Source organism: Nothoprocta perdicaria, unplaced genomic scaffold, assembly GCF_003342845.1.
Source record: "Nothoprocta perdicaria isolate Ctin4 unplaced genomic scaffold, notPer1 scaffold_143, whole genome shotgun sequence".
Classification (NCBI taxonomy): domain Eukaryota; kingdom Metazoa; phylum Chordata; class Aves; order Tinamiformes; family Tinamidae; genus Nothoprocta; species Nothoprocta perdicaria.
In genome coordinates, this window is record NW_020454572.1 from 496481 (window position 1) to 512153 (window position 15673).

General features: G+C 63.1%; 2 protein-coding genes across 2 annotated transcripts; one reads left to right on the forward strand and one right to left on the reverse strand.

The window, feature by feature from the left end:
• Positions 1–403: 403 nt before the first annotated feature.
• On the reverse strand, positions 404–2370 carry AGRP (agouti related neuropeptide). Its single transcript, XM_026034434.1, has 3 exons — positions 2190–2370; positions 1641–1735; positions 404–595 (listed from the first exon to the last, which is right to left on the reverse strand). The coding sequence occupies exons 1-3, from the start codon at positions 2362–2364 to the stop codon at positions 404–406; spliced, it is 462 nt and encodes a 153-aa protein (XP_025890219.1). The 5' UTR covers positions 2365–2370.
• A 4490-nt stretch (positions 2371–6860) lies between these two features.
• LOC112943192 (SNF-related serine/threonine-protein kinase-like) lies at positions 6861–13388 on the forward strand. Its single transcript, XM_026034328.1, has 5 exons — positions 6861–7449; positions 10792–10933; positions 11043–11255; positions 11385–11513; positions 11775–13388. The coding sequence occupies exons 1-5, from the start codon at positions 6861–6863 to the stop codon at positions 12724–12726; spliced, it is 2025 nt and encodes a 674-aa protein (XP_025890113.1). The 3' UTR covers positions 12727–13388.
• The last annotated feature ends 2285 nt before the right edge of the window (positions 13389–15673 follow it).

Consider the following 15673-nt stretch of genomic DNA (forward strand, 5'->3'; position numbering starts at 1 on the left):
GGGGTGCCCCTGGGAGGGCTGCCCGTGCGGGGCCGGTGGCCACAGACCCACAGGCCGTAGCTGAATTAGGGGGCCAGAGCCCCGGCACAGGCTGCGCGGGGAGGCTGGGGAGCCTCCTTCTCCGSAGAGGCTCCAAACCCGCCCGGATGCAGCCTGTGCCCCCTGCACTGGGTGTCCCTGCCGGAGCAGGGCAGTTGGACTGGATGATCCCTAGGGCTCCCTTCCAACCTCCCCCATTCTCTGAACTCCCACCTTCCCAGGCGCTGCTCCCGGGATCCCACCGGCACCGCAGGAGCCGCTCCGGRCCCCCTGGGCACAACCAGTGCAAAGGGTTTTGCTGAGGGCTGCTTTATTAGAGCTGTGGAGCGAGGGGCGCCCGCGGCTCCGAGCGGGGCGTCCGGCGCTAGTTCTTTCCACACGGGAAAGCGGTGCTGATTTTGCGGCAGTAGCAGAAGGCGTTGAAGAAGCGGCAGTAGCAGGTGGCGCAGGGGTCGCAGCAGGGCACCTGGTGGCCCAGGCACGACTCCAGGAGCCGGACGCAGCGGCGCGGCGAGCGCTCCTCCCGGCCCGGCGCTTCCAGCGCGGTGGAGAGCGCCTAGCGTGGGAAGGAGCCAGGGAAAAAGGGGGGTTAATGGTGGGAAGCAGGACCAGCAATAAAGAGCTGCTTGGGAGAGAGTGGGGGTGTCCCCTAGGACACTCCGTGGCTGCACGTAGAGGGATGTTCCATCCTGGCTCTGCCTCAGTCCCGCTTCCTTATAGTGTGTGGCCAGCTAGAAAGCTCCAGGAGGGCTCCGAGGTCCGGTCCATACAACCTCATGTGTCCAAGGCACCTCCAGGTCCAAAGAAATGGGGTTTGCCAGGACCCAGAACACCTGACTTCACACCCCGACACGTGTCAGTGTCCCTGAAGCTGCTGAGGTGCCAGAGCTGGAGAGGTTGGTGGCTGCTGTGGGCACTGCCGGGAGCCACCTCCCATACAGGAGCCTGGGTCACTTGCCCACAGGTTACACAGATCCAAGGGAAAACTTGGTGTTTTATATCTGCTCTCTTGGGCAGAACCCAAGGGGACAATTCCAGTCTGGTTTTATAGTAGGAGCGAGTCATTTGGACGTCCCCGTTAAAAGASGGGGTCAAGGTTTTCCTGCAAATACTTGACAGATATTAATAGGAATTCCCTGCTCCCATCCCCCTGGGCTGGAAATGTTCGTTTCATACTCCTCAGAGTCTTCTCCCATTTTGGCCTGGAGAAATTTAGAAAGAATCTATCTCATGCCCATTTGTCATTACTGAAATCTCTGGTAAAGAAGGTTCRGTTCCCATAGCTTCAGAGGAAATCAGATGGGGAATACTTGCCTCAAAACCTTCCTCCCTTCCAGGCAGCTCTCCTGCCTGGTCCCTGCAGCAGCATTCCTGGTAGGAATGGGCTTTCTAGGCCCCTTTCCTCCCAATTTTCCAGACTCTCAGCATTCACATACTCCTCAGCAGACAGCAAATAGAGTCTCCCTTCTCAAACACCCATCAGGTTTGGTGGTTGTTCCAAACCAGCCCTGGCCCCAGGCAYGGAGAAGCCCGATACAGCGTGGAGCAGCCCTAATCTTTGGAGTTTTTTAAGAAAACACCGCAAATTTAGAGGACGTTACCTGTGGTTCCAGCACACCACCTTTCTGCTCGAGGTTTCCATCGGCTTCCTGGACCTCCAAGGCCATCTGATCGAAGTCAGGCCTGGGCAGAGCTCCTGTTAAACACAGAGAGACGTTGAACAARGTGTGCAGCACATGCAGGCTCCTGGCTAAGCGTATCCTTGGGCTCAGCTCTCCATGGTCCGGAGGAACTTGGGCACAGAGAATAAATGGTCAAAGGTGTAACTCAACAGYGCTGCACCTCGGAGGGGAAAAGCCAGCCTGAGCTGTGGTTTTGGTCATATTCCTGGACAGAAAGTGGCTCCCATCCCTCTCCTGTGCAACGTGGTGGGATGGGGACCATACGGAGCTTTCTGTGGCTCCCAGCTCAAGAACGAAAGGACCTGTTGTGGGGCAGAGGAGTCTCCCTGTGTGCTGGGCCACATGGGGAAAAGTGCTGGCCCCAGGCAGGAGTCCGTGGGAGGGAAGGACAGAGGGAATCTCACCGGACAATGACAGGAGAAGCTGTGTTATCCCTAGGACCCCAGCAAGCAGGCGGCCAGGACTCACCCGCGGGCTCCACAGCCACCTCCTTGGCTTTACGCAGCAGGCCGGGGTAGCGGCCTCGGTCTGCGCCCCCCAGCCCGGCGCTCATCTCCTGCGCGTGGCTGCGGCCGAGGTCGGACGCGAGGATGGCCTGGATTCCTTGCAGCAGCCCATAGCACAGCAGCAGCACGTTCAGCATGGTCCTGGGGCAGCCTGCACGGCGGGATCACAGTGAGGGGCCCGGCTCCCAAATCTCCGAATCACCCCACCGTTTTCACCCGGTCTTAATGCAGGGCTACTTCCCCTTCCCAAGCCATGGGGAAATGCAGATTTTCTGCTCCCGATGGCTTCTGCAGTGGTGACTCCACCACTGGGCACAGGGCTCGGTTGCTTGGGGGCCTTCTGATTCTCACTTAGATCCTAAGGCTGCTATAGGAGGGGGAGAAGTATTTTGCCCTGGGGAAGCGAGTGGAGAGTCTGTGGCTGCGAGATCCTCCCCAATCCCCTAATCTTTGTAGGGATAAGGTGCATCRGAGAGGAGAAGGATACAGTTCAAAGAGAATATTGGGATTTCTTGGGAGATTTAAGCCGAAGACGTAGCCCTCCTCTGAAAGGAGAAATGTGGAGTGAAAATGCTGGAAGGAGCAGGTTTGGGAGGAGGAGCACACGGGGCAGAGCCCAGTGCCCTTTTTGCCTGGGGAGCTGCTTGGCCCCAGAGTGATGGGGCCTGGCCTCACCTCCCCAGCCCCCCCAGGCTCCCCATCCTTTGTGTTGAGAAAACCCCTCCACCCCAAGGGGATCTCGGCACCTTGGGGCACCCGCAGCACCCGGCCCTGCTCACCCAAGCGGCGACTCCCCGCACGGAAAGGCCGGACCTCTTTGGATGCACCCAGGGCTCTCCGCTCCCGGCTCCRACGGGCTCCCCGGCAAGGCGGCGACGCTGCCTCTGCCTGCGTGTCCTCCCCACATGTTGACCGGAGTTTATATTGGCTCCCCATTAATTAAGTGCTGCAGCCACGTGGCTCTGCTAACTACCAGGTAGGTGGGCTCCTCGGAAAAGCGGGCTTTGTCTGCACGCAGCGACGAGCAGGAGCGGGGACACGTGTGGAACCTCCCTGCGTGCTGCAGGGGCCCCCCGGCACCCCAAGCTCCCCGGTGGCTCCGGGGGTGCCAGGGGCTGGTTCCCCGTGCAAGGTGCGGGCAGAGCTGCCCTTGGTGTCCTGTGCTCTCCAGGAGCAGCGGGATATGGCACAGACACGGATCCTGAGGGAAGAGGCTGCTCCTTCCATGCCAGCCCGTGATGGCGCAGTTGGGTCAGATCCCCCGCTCTCTCCTCCTGCCAGGGCTGGGTCTTTTCCCCAAGCAGGTTTTTACGGGGATCTTTAAAGCCGAGTTTCCTCCCTCATTCCCCCACATGATGGTTCACGGTGCCAGGAGGCCCTGGAAGGTGCATGGCTGGGGGTGCGATGCCATGGGGACCTCCTGCTGCATCCAGCCCCACTGCACCACCCTAGAACCCTCTGAGGTGGCTCCCCTCCACATCCCTTCCTTTTCCAGCCTTTACCTCCATGAGAACTACACCTCATTCTCTCCATTCCCATCTAGAGAAACACCAAAGCTACAGACTCCTCTACCAGAACACAGGGCTTCCAAAGGCCAAACTGTATGAGTCGCTCTTTGCATGAATCCAGATGGCATCCAGAGCCTGTTTACAGTCTTCAGAAGCCCTGTGCTCCTGCATCTCTCCCTCATCCGCTCCTTTGAAAACCCATAGTGTTCTCAGAGGGATTCATGTCCGTTCCAAGGGCTCGGCTCCGCCACGGGAAAGGCAGGAGAAGGGGCTGCACCATTCCTGCACCATCAGCCCCACATCCTGCCCCTTGAGCTTGCTGCCGCTGTGAGGAGCTTCGTTGCCACTCRGAAGCCCTTCGGGAGCCGCAGGGACAAGTGGCAGTGCCACCGGTGCCCCTCCCCACCCGCTGGGACCGCCGTCCGCTGCGTCCCGTCCTCCTCCAGATCCGCAGGGCTGCTGGAAGCCTCTCCAGGCTCTGTGCRCTGCAGGCTCCTATGGGACGGCAGCCCCGGACGGGGGGGATCCTCACGGCCGACCCCCTGTACAAACCCCTCTCCATGCCCACTCCCGTTCCAGACGGAGGCGCCGAGCGCCCCACCATCCCGGGCCTCCCCCCACACAGGGCCGTTCCCGGTGGCCGCGGGGCCGCACGGAGCGGCTCCCGCTGGCAACGCGAGCGCCGCGGGCACGAGGGGGCCGCCCCGCGAGCCCCGGCGGACGCCAGCGAGCCGGGCCGCGGCCCCCGCTGCCTTCCAGGAAGGGCCGGGCGGCCCCGCCAGCCCCACAAGCGGCCCGGCCCGCGCACCGCCGCTTCCTGGAAGCTGCCCGGGCCCGGCGAGTGGGCGGCCGCCTGGCCGAGCCCCGCGGGCCCGGGCGCTGCTGCCGCCCATTAAGAGGCTGCGGGGCGGCCTCCCRCCTCGCTAATGCCTTCCCAGAAGCTCTCGGCCCGCCGGGCTCCGAGCAGGGCTAATGAGCRGGGCCGGGCGCTGCCGAGCGCCGTGGGCGGCCGCGGCCGCGTTGCTCCGGGAGCCGCACGTTGGCGGTGGCGCAAAGGGGCCTGAGCCTGGGGGAGCTGCGGCGTCCCCATGGAGGCCCCATGGATGGTGGCCCCATGGCAGTGTCCCCAAGGCAGTGTCCCCATGGCAGTGTCCCCATGAATGGAGTCCCCATGGATGGTGTCCCCACGGCAGTGTCCCCATGGATGGTATCCCCATGGATGGTGTCCCCATAGCAGTGTCCCCATGGCGGTGTCCCTATGGATGGTGTCCCCATAGCAGTGTCCCCATGGCAGTGTTGCCATGGATGGTGTCCCCATGGCAGTGTCCCCATGGATGGTGTCCCCATGGATGGTGTTCCCATAGCAGTGTCCCCATGGCAGTGTCCCCATGGATGGTGTCCCCACGGCAGTGTCCCCATGGATGGTGTCCCCATGGTGGCATCCCCATGGATGGTGTCCCCATGGATGGTGTCCCCACGGATGTGTCCCCATGGCGGCATCCCCATGAATGGTGTCCCCATGGATGGTGTCCTCATGGTGCTGTCCCCACAGCAGTGTCCCCATGGCGGTGTCCCCATGGCAGTGTCCCCATGACACTGTCCCCACGGCGGTGTCCCCATGAATGATGTCCCCATGGATAGTGTCCTCATGGCAGTGTCCCCACGGTAGTGTCCCCATGGATAGTGTCCTCATGGTGCTGTCCCCACAGCAGTGTCCCCATGGCAGTGTCCCCATGGCAGTGTCCCAATGGAGGTGTCCCCATGGATGGTGTCCCCACAGCAGTATCCCCATGGCTGGAGTCCCTGTGGATGGTGTCCCTACGGCAGTGTCCCCATGGATGGTGTCCCCATGAGGGATGTCCCCATGGATAGTGTCCTCATGACAGTGTTCCCACGGCAGTGTCCCCATGGATAGTGTCCCCATGAATGATGTCCCCATGGATAGTGTCCTCATGGCAGTGTYCCCACGGCAGTGTCCCCATGGATGGTGTCCCTGGTCGGGCACAGGCACCCGTTGGTGGTCCCCGGGTGCTCTGTCCTTGGGGTTTTCTCCTGCTCCACATTCCTCCATCTCCAGCCTCCCCCCCAGGTGCGGTAGCACCAGGTCAGGGGCGCGGGGCGCTGCACGAGCCCCCCCCCCCCCAGCCTCTCCTCGCCCCCGGTGCCGCGGCCCCTTTAAGGCGCGTGCCCGGGGCGCCTCTGACGTCACGGGGCGGGCGGGGCGCGCGCGCCGCAGCGCCGTCGGCCGCGGAGCTGCGCGGCGCCGGTGAGTGCGGGAGCGCGCGCGGCGCCGGTGAGTGCGGGAGCGCGCGCGGCCCGGGGCGCCGGCGGGAGCCCGCGGCACCGGGGTGCTGGAGCCCGGGATATGTGGGGTGCTGGTGCCTGGGATATCTGGGGTGCTGGAGCCCGGGGTGCTGGTGCTCAGTGCATTGGGTGTCCAGGGTATAGGGGGTGCAGGGTGTCCAGGGTGCTGGGGTGCTGGTGCCCGGGCTATCTGGGGTGCTGGGTGTCCAGGGTGCAGGGTGTCCAGGGTGCTGGGGCCCTGGGGTACCCGGGGTGCTGGTACTTGGGGTGCTGGGTGAGCAGGGTGTTGTGGTGCTGGGTTCCCCGGGGTGCTGGGTGTCCAGGGTGCTGGGTGCTGGTGCCCGGGGTATCCAGGGTATCCGGGGTACTGGGTGCCCGGGGTGCTGGGTGAGCAGGGTGCTGAGGTGTTGGGTGCCCAGGGTACCTGAGGTGCTGGTGCTGGGTCCTGTCTCCCGAGGTATCTGGGATGGCGGTGACAGGGTGCTGTGGCGCTGGGTGCCCGGGGTGCTGGACGCTGCCCCCCGAGGTATCTGGGATGGCGGTGACAGGGTGCTGTGGCGCTGGGTGCCCGGGGTGCTGGACGCTGCCCCCTGAGGTATCTGGGGCTCAGGGGTGTTGGGGTGTCAGCATCGCAGGCGCCCCTCGTGACCCAGAGCCCTGGGATCTGCAGCGCCCTGTCCCTGGGGTGCTGGGGGTCGTGGCACGCAGGGCCCCGGGGTGCTGGGTGCTGGGAGGCCAGCTCCTCCTTACGGCCACCTTACAACGAGGTCTCCGTGCCGCCCCTTCCTCGCAGCATCCCGGTGCGCGACGCCGGCGGCGCCATGGCCGGGGCCCAGGCCTGCGGCGAGGGCAAGATCGCCGGGCTGTACGACCTGGAGCGCACGCTGGGCAAGGGCCACTTCGCCGTGGTGAAGCTGGCCCGCCACGTCTTCACGGGCCAGCGCGTGGCCGTGAAGGTGATCGACAAGAGCAAGCTGGCCGGCGAGGCGGCGGGGCAGCTCCTGCAGGAGGTGCGCTGCATGAAGCTGGTGCAGCACCCCAACGTGGTGCGCCTCTACGAGGTCATCGACACCCACTCCAAGCTCTACCTCATCCTGGAGCTGGGCGACGGCGGGGACATGTATGACCACATCATGCGGCACGAGGGCGGCCTGGCCGAGGGACGCGCCAAGCACTACTTCGCGCAGATCGTCCACGCCATCTCCTACTGCCACAAGCTGCACGTGGTGCACCGCGACCTCAAGCCTGAGAACGTGGTCTTCTTCCAGGAGCAAGGGGTGGTCAAACTCACGGACTTTGGCTTCAGCAACCGATTCCAGCCGGGCAAGATGCTCACCACCAGCTGCGGCTCTCTGGCGTACTCGGCGCCCGAGATCCTGCTTGGAGACGAGTAYGACGCGCCGGCTGTTGGTAAGGCTGGTGGAGCGGGCCATGTGCCACCACCCCGGAGATGTCCCTTCACCGGTGGGTTTGTCCCCATGTTGACGGGTGGGCTGGGACACCTGGGTGCGCTCGCTTGCTTGCACGTGGTCGTCCTCTGCTTTTGGGGGAGGCTGGCCCATCCCTTGCAGCCTCGGGTTCCCTCTTGGCTACGTCAACTGGTGTGGCCTGGTGACACAGAGCAGCTAGGAGTATCCAGGCATCCAGTGCTGGTGGCACCACCAGCCTTGCTGGGATGAAGCATGTGTCAGGGGTCCAGAAACTGCTCATCCCTTGCCATTGGAGTAGGAAGTTCTGCAGGGCAAATGTTCCTGCTTGGACCATCCTCTTCCTCAGAGAGCAGAGCACCAGCTCTTGGTAGGGAAAAGGCCACGAATCTGCTGTGCTGTCCTCCAAATGGGTCCTGCCGGGCTGTCAGTCAGGAGGAGCAACTCCAGAAAATGGCTGATGGAAAAAACAACACAATTCAGCTTGGTTTTGAACCAAGCCGGTCTGGCTGTGAACCAAATTGCTCGGGGTGGTTTTGAGGTGCGCTGGCGGAATGGAAGCTGCTTGGGATGCTGCTCCGAGCAGCTCAGAAAGCCCCCTCGGCCCCAGCCCTGCCCGGGCTGYGTTTCCTCCCCGTGGCTGGAGGGCAGCTGAGCTTCATCCCCAGCGCCGCGGGGCTCCGTCTGGGATGCGGCTCCTCTCTCCTGCCAAGACCCGAGCGGCGCCGTGGGCTCTGGAGCCCTGAGGGGACCCGGCCAGGGCAGGGGCCTCGTGKCAGGAGCCGGGGAGGCAGCCACAGGGTGCCACGGGGCCCTGGTGCGACAGCTGGGACGTGGGAGGGAAGGCCGGGCCCAAGGGATCAGGGCCAGCTCTGCTGGAATTTGGGGCATGAGGATTTAGAAGGGGAAAAAAAAAAGGTTCAAAACATTGGGAGTCCTTAAGGAAAAAGTTCAGTTTCGGCCTTGCGAAAGAAGATTCCTCCACTGGGAGCTGCTGTGGCTTAAAAGAGAAGGTGAAAGCATAAGCTTGTCACTCTGCACAAGCAAACAGAGTGAGGAAAAAGGATGAAAATGCAAATTTATACAGTGCAGGCACTTAAGAAGCTAAAAGTACTAATGAAAGCCTCTGGGCCTGCCTTCAAGATTCTATTATTGTGTGTATTTTTTTTAAAAAAAGTTCAGCACTGCTTATAGGTCGGGCATAAGGGCTGGTGCAGCGTGATTGAGCAGCGAGATGCCTTGGGCTGGAGAAGAAGCAAGAGCAGCATGTTTGTGTGGGCTGTGAGGGAGGCTGTTTGGGAGGCCAAGCGGTGAAAGGGGCAGGATTCCCGAGCTGTCGCTGCCCGGTCTCGCCGGGTTTGGAGGTCGGGTTTAGGTGCTAGGCTGCCTCTGCCCAGGCCAGCCCCGCAGAGCTGGCGCAGCAAACATACCCAGCACAAAATGGATTAAAGATAACCGTGTCCGGAAGAGACTTCTAGAAGGCATTAGAAGCAAAAGGAGCCRAACAGCGCTGTGCAAAATTGGAGCGGCGAGGATTACAGGGCTGTGAGGGGGGAGAGTGGATGGGCTCTCCTCCTCCCGGCAGCCTTCCCAAGCGGGTCCCTTTGGTGTCGGAGCGGAGCCAGCCTGGGAGCTGCTCTGGGTGGAGCTGAAACTGCCAGGCGATGTCAAAACCCCTGGGTGTGGGAGCAGAGCCGCATCCCCATGCACAGGGAGTTGCTCTCCCTGCTTGCTCTCCCGGCGCTGCGGGGAAGCTCCCCGGAGAGCAGGGAGCAGCGAGGGGTGCTGTTAATGCGGAGGGGAGAGCAGGCAGCTTGGTGCGAGGCGCACACAGATGTATAGGTAGATGTATAGTGTGGATAGATACATGCTGCATTCATATATTCCGGTCACAAGGGAGGCACGTGCGGCTGAGTGTTCCCACCGGGCGCTGCAGCCGGTGCCTGTCCTGATTCAGCCCCTGTCCCCAGAGGGTGGCTGCAGGGCGCTGGGGATGGTGTCCACGCGATGGGATTTATCCCCCGGMGCCAGAGCAGCCTTTGCAGGGTGCGAGGACACGAGGGCGTTGGGCAGGAGGAGGGTGTGAGAAGCATCCGCTGCTCCCCAGCCTCCCATTGTCCCGGCCGGATGGCCTTTTCCTGTGGCCCCCATCCTGCCGAGCCGGTGCCCTGTCCTGCCGCCCTCCTCCTCCTCGGCCGAGCCTGCATGTCGCTCCTTGCCCCGCGTTTCCCGAAGGTCTTTCCTGGGGCTCTGCGTGATCTCGAGAGCAGCTGCCGGTGCAGGAAGCGCCTGTCACATGTCGAGTTATTTATAGCGAGCAGGGGAGGGAGCCTGGAGGCTGCTGCTCTCCGAGGGCCRCTCGCAGGCTGCACGGCCCGCGGGCACCAGGGCTTTTTGCACTAGGCCACTGGCAAGGCTGGTCAGCAAGCCCTGGAGCACAGGTCCTGCCTCCTTTGCTTTGGTGTCTGGGCTTTCTAGGGTGCTGCTTGCCCCGGGGGTCCTTTCCCTCCGATCCCAGCTCCTGCGTCCAAGTCGAACCGAGCGTGTGGTTTGAGGTCTCAAAGCTGACTAGCAAAATGACGGGTCCTTGGGCCTTGGTGACTGTCTGGGAGGCCTTAGCTTTCCTGCCACGTTCCTTGCACCCTCTTTGGTGCTCATGGGCATGCTGTGCTCTGCCCTCCTGGCGTGGGGCTGTCAGGGGGGCTGGGGATGAAGGAGAGCTACTCGGACGTCCCACAGCACCGCAAATAAAGCAGGGGCACTTGCACAGCTGTGTGTGAAGCAACCCAAGCAGTTCAGAGCTTCTGCTGCTTGAGGAGCTGGACTGGCTGCCTGTACGTGGTTGTACAAAACCGACTGTACCTGCTCGGAGTCCTGCTGTAACCGCGGGTGGATGCGTGACGGTGAGGAACGAGTGGCTGCGTCGCAGCCGCGAGCGGTGGCAGCTCCAGGGGAAGTGCCCGTGCGCTCCGTTCTGCACCCAGGGCTGTGCTCGTGTCCTCCCAGGGCAGGAACAGCTCTGGGGGACGTGGGTAGCACAYGTCTGTCCCCTCAGTGGTGGCACGGGTGATGAGGAGGTGGATAGAGCGTTGACCTCAGGGCTGGTCTCCATGTCCTTGCCCATGAAATGAGGACAGTGCAGCCTCTTTTGTTAAGTGCCTTGAGGCTGGCTGAGAATAGGTGATAAGAAAGGTCCTTCCCCTACCTTGGTGGGGCTGTGGTCGCGTGTCTGCTGTGCCTTCACCCCCTCGCGAGTGCCGTTCCTGCAGCAGCTGCGCTGATGTTGTCAGAGGCCTTGCTGAGCTGCATCCTTCTCCTCTTGCAGACATCTGGAGCTTGGGGGTCATCCTCTACATGCTGGTGTGCGGCCACCCCCCCTTCCAGGAGGCCAACGACAGCGAGACGCTCACCATGATCATGGACTGCCGCTACACCGTCCCGYCGCACGTGTCCGCGCAGTGCTCCGAGTAGGCACCTCTCCCACCCTTCCCCTGGCGCCCACGCGTTGGGCCTGTGCACGCACGGGTCTCCTCGCGCACAAACACCCCCTTGACCCGCCCGGCCTTCTCCTGGCAGCCTCATCTCGAGGATGCTGCAGCGGGACCCCAAGCGGCGCGCCTCGCTGGAGCAGATCGAGAGCCACGCGTGGCTGCAGGGGGTGGACCCGTCCCCCGCGAGCCGCTCGCTGCTGCCCCTCACGTCGCACAAGCGGGTGTCCCAGGAGGAGCACGACATCATCATCCAGGCCATGACGTGCGGGAACATCGCCGACCGGGACACCATCCAGGAGTGAGTGGCGGCGGGCAGCGGGGAGCGGAGGGGACACGGAGCCAGGACGAGCTCCTGGGGGGTCCCGCGGGGCTCCCTACGGTGCTGATGGGGCGGCGGGGCTTGTCTCTCCCTGCCGCGTCCCCCCAGGGCTCTGGAGGCCGACCGCTACAACCACATCACGGCCACCTACTTCCTGCTGGCCGAGAGGATGCTGAGGGAGAAGCAGGGCCGCCGCCTGAGCCTCGTCTACAACCTGGCCAAGCAGGTCCAGAGCGGGTGAGCCGCTCCTTGTTCCCCTGCCACGCTCGCCCAGGGCCCCGCGCTCCTGCAGGCCAGGGGGACGCTGCCCCCCGCCCAAACCGAGCACGTTCTGCGGGTGCGGGGTGGAGAATATGGTCCCCAGAGGACACCGGGATGTCCATGGCCCCGTGCAGGGTCCCTGCTGGCCCTGTCCACACCACAGGCCTTGCTGTTCGCTGAGCCTGGCCATGGCCGTGCTCCAGGCCAGGCTCTAACTCTTCCATTCCCCCGTTTCAGGACCAACCTGTCGGACACCTTCAGCCCCGTGGACACAAGCAGCGACCTCTCGGCCTTCGCGGAGGTGCCACCCAACCTCCCYGCGGGTCCCGGCCCCCAGGCGCCCTCGCTGCACCCCCGAGTGCTGCTCAGGGCCCCCGTCATCGAGACGACCATCACCAAGAGCGCGCCGGCCCTGCAGCAGATCTGCGAGGAAGAGGAGGAGGACGAGGAGGAGGAGAGGAAGCCCAGCGCCAACGAGAGGAAGAGCAGCTCRCTGAACCAGGAGCAGATGCGAGACTTCCTGCGCTCCAGGGCCTGCCGGCTGTCGTGCCACGGGGAGGCGCTGGGCTCGGGCGCCGAGGCCGCTGCGTGGCGCGAGGCCGGCGGCCGGGGCGCGGGCCAGCCCGTGGCGGACGCGTGGGGATGCGCGCTCTGGGATGGCAAGGGCGGGACGCGCGAAGGACACGGCGAGCTCCGGGCTGGCCGGTTCTCCCTGGAGATGCGGGGCGACGGAGCAGCAGGCAAAGCCGAGCCCGCCGTGAAGAAGGAAGGAGCCGAGCGCAGCGACGCGCGGGCAGAGGTCCCCAAGGAACTGGGGGCTGTCCCGCCACCCGAGAGCTGTGAAGACTCTGGGGCTGGGGTCCCTCAGGCCCAAGGGGCAGAGACAGCGGCCGCCACCCTCCTGTGCCCACCGGGGCCTGCGGACATGTCCCAAGGGCCCGAGGCGCCCCCCAAACCTCGCAGCCAAGCCAAGCTGGTCACGGAGAGCTCCATCCCCAGCTTCGGGGGCACCGAGGCGGGCGCCGAGAACGTGATAAAGCTGGACCCGGGCAAAACCAAGAGTGCCAGCCTCAGAGACAGGATCCTGCAGTTCCCGCTCTGCGAGAAGGCCCTGGCCTTCAAAATCCGGCCCGGCTCCAAGAAGAGCCTCCTGTCCCTGGGGCAGTTCAACTGCTGCCATGTGATTTAGCGCCGGGCTCAGGCCACGAGGGAAGCCCCGGGTGCTGGGGCCGGAGGGCACAGGGCTGAGAGCCGTCGCCTCGTTTCGACCCTGCTTCATTCCTTTGCCCCTCGAGCAGAGGCCGAGGGGCTGGCCGTGCTACCCACCCCGTGCAGCCCTGCTTTGCTGCCCCTTCCCGTCGTCCCCAATCCGCCAGCTCGGTGCCGCCTCCCACTAGCACCCGCCTGGGGTGGCCCCGGTGCAGCCGGGCGCCACGCAGGAGGTAAGCGGGGATGGAGCCTCCATCGCAGCAAGGGGAGCCGTCACCCATGCACTGTTGTGACAGCCACCAGTGCCCAGCACAGAGGCCCCGTTTCCTCCAGCGGGGCTAGCCATGAGGTCTGCGCAGCTGGCAAATGCGGGTGCTCCCCGTTTCCTTCCCAGCCCGCACCAGGCTGGCCTTGCCCAGAGATCCCAGGGCCCACGGGCTGCCCACGAGTCCGCCGCTGGCTGGGGGATAGCAGGAAGGGAAGGGGAGCAACCGCACATTTTTTACCTACTAGAAGTAATTTTTTTAAATAGTCTATTTTAATGTAACTCAACAGAGATTGCTATATCCCCTCCCTCACCCTGCCTGAGTGTCTTGCCATGGGGGTCCCGCCCCCGGCACAGCAGCATGTGCGGCCCCAGGGCCACCCCCTGCCCCAGGGGACAGCTCTGCGTCCGCAGCCCTCCCTGCCACCCTCCCCGTGGCTGGATGTGGGCGCAGGCCGGGGCCAGGCACGGGCCTGCCCCACGCGTGCACCCACTTGAAAGCCGCCCGTCCCGCAGGCCCCCCTGCACAGATGAGCTTTCTATTTATTATTATCTCTTTGTTTTCTTGCTGGCAAGAAATGAATAGCGACTAATGTGCGAGGCGGAGCTCAGGCTGAGCTCTGCGTAGCGTGCACGGATCGGATCGGAGCCGCTGGAAAGCAGAGTCCTTCCGTCCAATAAAGGGAGCTCTTGATTTCAAAGCACTTGCCGGGTCTTGTCACTGGTCCCGGGAAGCGCCCTGGTGCCATCGCTGGATGCAGCATCTGCCCAAGCTGGGTCCCTTGATCCTGACAGAGCAGGGATTTTTCCTCAGGGTCAAACCAAACGGAGGTGTCTCCTGGGGTGCTGGTGGTAGATGGGCAAAGCTGACTTCTCCGGCAAGCTTCTCCTGCTTGGGGGGGATGCCGGGATRGAGGAGCCTCACAGGCTGATCCGGTGGCCCTGGCTCAGCTGAAAGGTGATGCTGATCCCAGCATTCCCACCACGGCTCCCTCTTTCCCTTCTCCAGGCTGGGGGGGTGCCCTGAGGCTGCACAGGGATGGCCTCACTCCATGTCCCTCCCTGGGGGCTGCACCAACTCTTTTCTTCTTTCTTTTTCCTTCATCCCCAAAGGAAAGTGGCCATGATACAAAAAGTCCCAGACTCACCTTAAAAACCTGAGGAGAAACCTAAAAGCCCTTGTTTAGATGAGGCCAGGGTAAAGAGCTTCAAGCTCACTGGGGCTAGCGTGATCACTGAGGAGCTGGGGGACATCTCAAAAGGCCAGGAGGCCCTTGGACACATGTGGCCCTTGCCTTTGTCCTGGGGGGGACACTCTTCTCCAAAGCTTTTGTGCCCCTGGAGAAACTCACAGGCCCTCGAGCGCGTTACAGTGCTACCCACGCTACAAAACCGGGCTGACCCAGCAGGGACCAGGCTCAGACGCTGTGGGAAGGTCTCACCTGTGCCTGGCGGACACTGGGATATTTGCACATCACGGAGCCCCGCGGGAAGCAGAAACCTCATGAGAGGTTCCCACCTCATACAGCAGCCTGGCCGTGTCCCGCGGGATTCCCAGCTGCCTGGCARGAGGCAGCGAGTCTCCGCTTAGCAGGAGGCCAAGCTCCCCGTCCACGCTCACCAGGGAGCGCAGAGCCTGGGAGGACCCATCCACTGCAACCCAACRAAAATAACCTGGTGTGAGATGGGGTGTGCAACATACAAATATTGCATCTATYGCCACCTGATTTCTTAGTTGTCCTTTTGCTCGCTGTAGAGATGAATCCCTCCTCCAGGCACACATCCTTTGGGATGCTCTTGAGGCAGGGAGTAATGGCCAAGGCAGGAACATGGCGARCAGGGACTCTCCAAGCTGGTTTAGGAACGAAACGGTCCGTTTCGAATCGAAACGGGTTTTGAGCACCTCGACAAGAGCCGAGCCGTGCCCGGCTCCGCAACACGGCTCTGAGCAGGACCCCACCGGCAGCAGCCGCTTTAAAAGGGGCACGCTGAACTCCCATTGGCTGAAAGACACATCAGTCACGGTAGCCCCGSGCCTCTGGCCAACCAGAGGGCCGCACGGGGCTCGCTGCCATGGAAACGCGGTGGCCATGGCGGGTGGGTGGTGCCCCCCCCAACCCCTACCAGCCCCGGCGCCATCTTAGGGGCGGCAGCGCGGGGCGGCCCCGTGTTTCAAGGGTGCGAACCTCCGCCCTTGCAAATGAAGTCTCCGGTCCATGGCAGGCGTGGTCCATGCATGTCCATGTCCCTCTAGTGGAGCCAYAGTGGATCGCTACATTATCCATCTGGTGCCCCAAGCATCTCGGTGCCACCTTCTGCAGCGCATGGCGGATCTGCAGGAGCATTCAGTGTATCTGAGTCCTGTTTGTGCCTGTGCCCAGGGAACCGAACCTCGAGCAGTAGCGCTCCTCTGGGGCCCAAGAAGCCCCACAGAGAGCTCTGTGGGAGCTGAAAAATATCCCCAACTATCCCCCAAAATATCCCCCAAAATAGTCTCCAAAATATCCCCAACTATCCCCTGGCCAGGAAGGTCCACAGAGATCACCCGAGTTGTCCTTTGACAGAGGTCCAGAAAACTACACATAGCATGGGGAAGTGATTAACTTCATGCCAGAAGAGCTTCTAGCAGCTTTCCAGCGCTGGCCACTGCGAGGAGGAAGTT

What these genes read in the sequence shown, in the direction of transcription:
- AGRP (XM_026034434.1), bottom strand. Translation starts at nt 2,364, where the DNA reads ATGCTGAACGTGCTGCTGCTGTGCTATGGGCTGCTGCAAGGAATCCAG. An exon ending in GGTGGCTGTGGAGCCCGCGG is followed by an intron (nt 1,736 to 2,189) that starts GTGAGTCCTGGC and finishes TGTGTTTAACAG; the next exon opens with GAGCTCTGCCCAGGCCTGAC. An exon ending in GTGGTGTGCTGGAACCACAG is followed by an intron (nt 596 to 1,640) that starts GTAACGTCCTCT and finishes TTCCCACGCTAG; the next exon opens with GCGCTCTCCACCGCGCTGGA.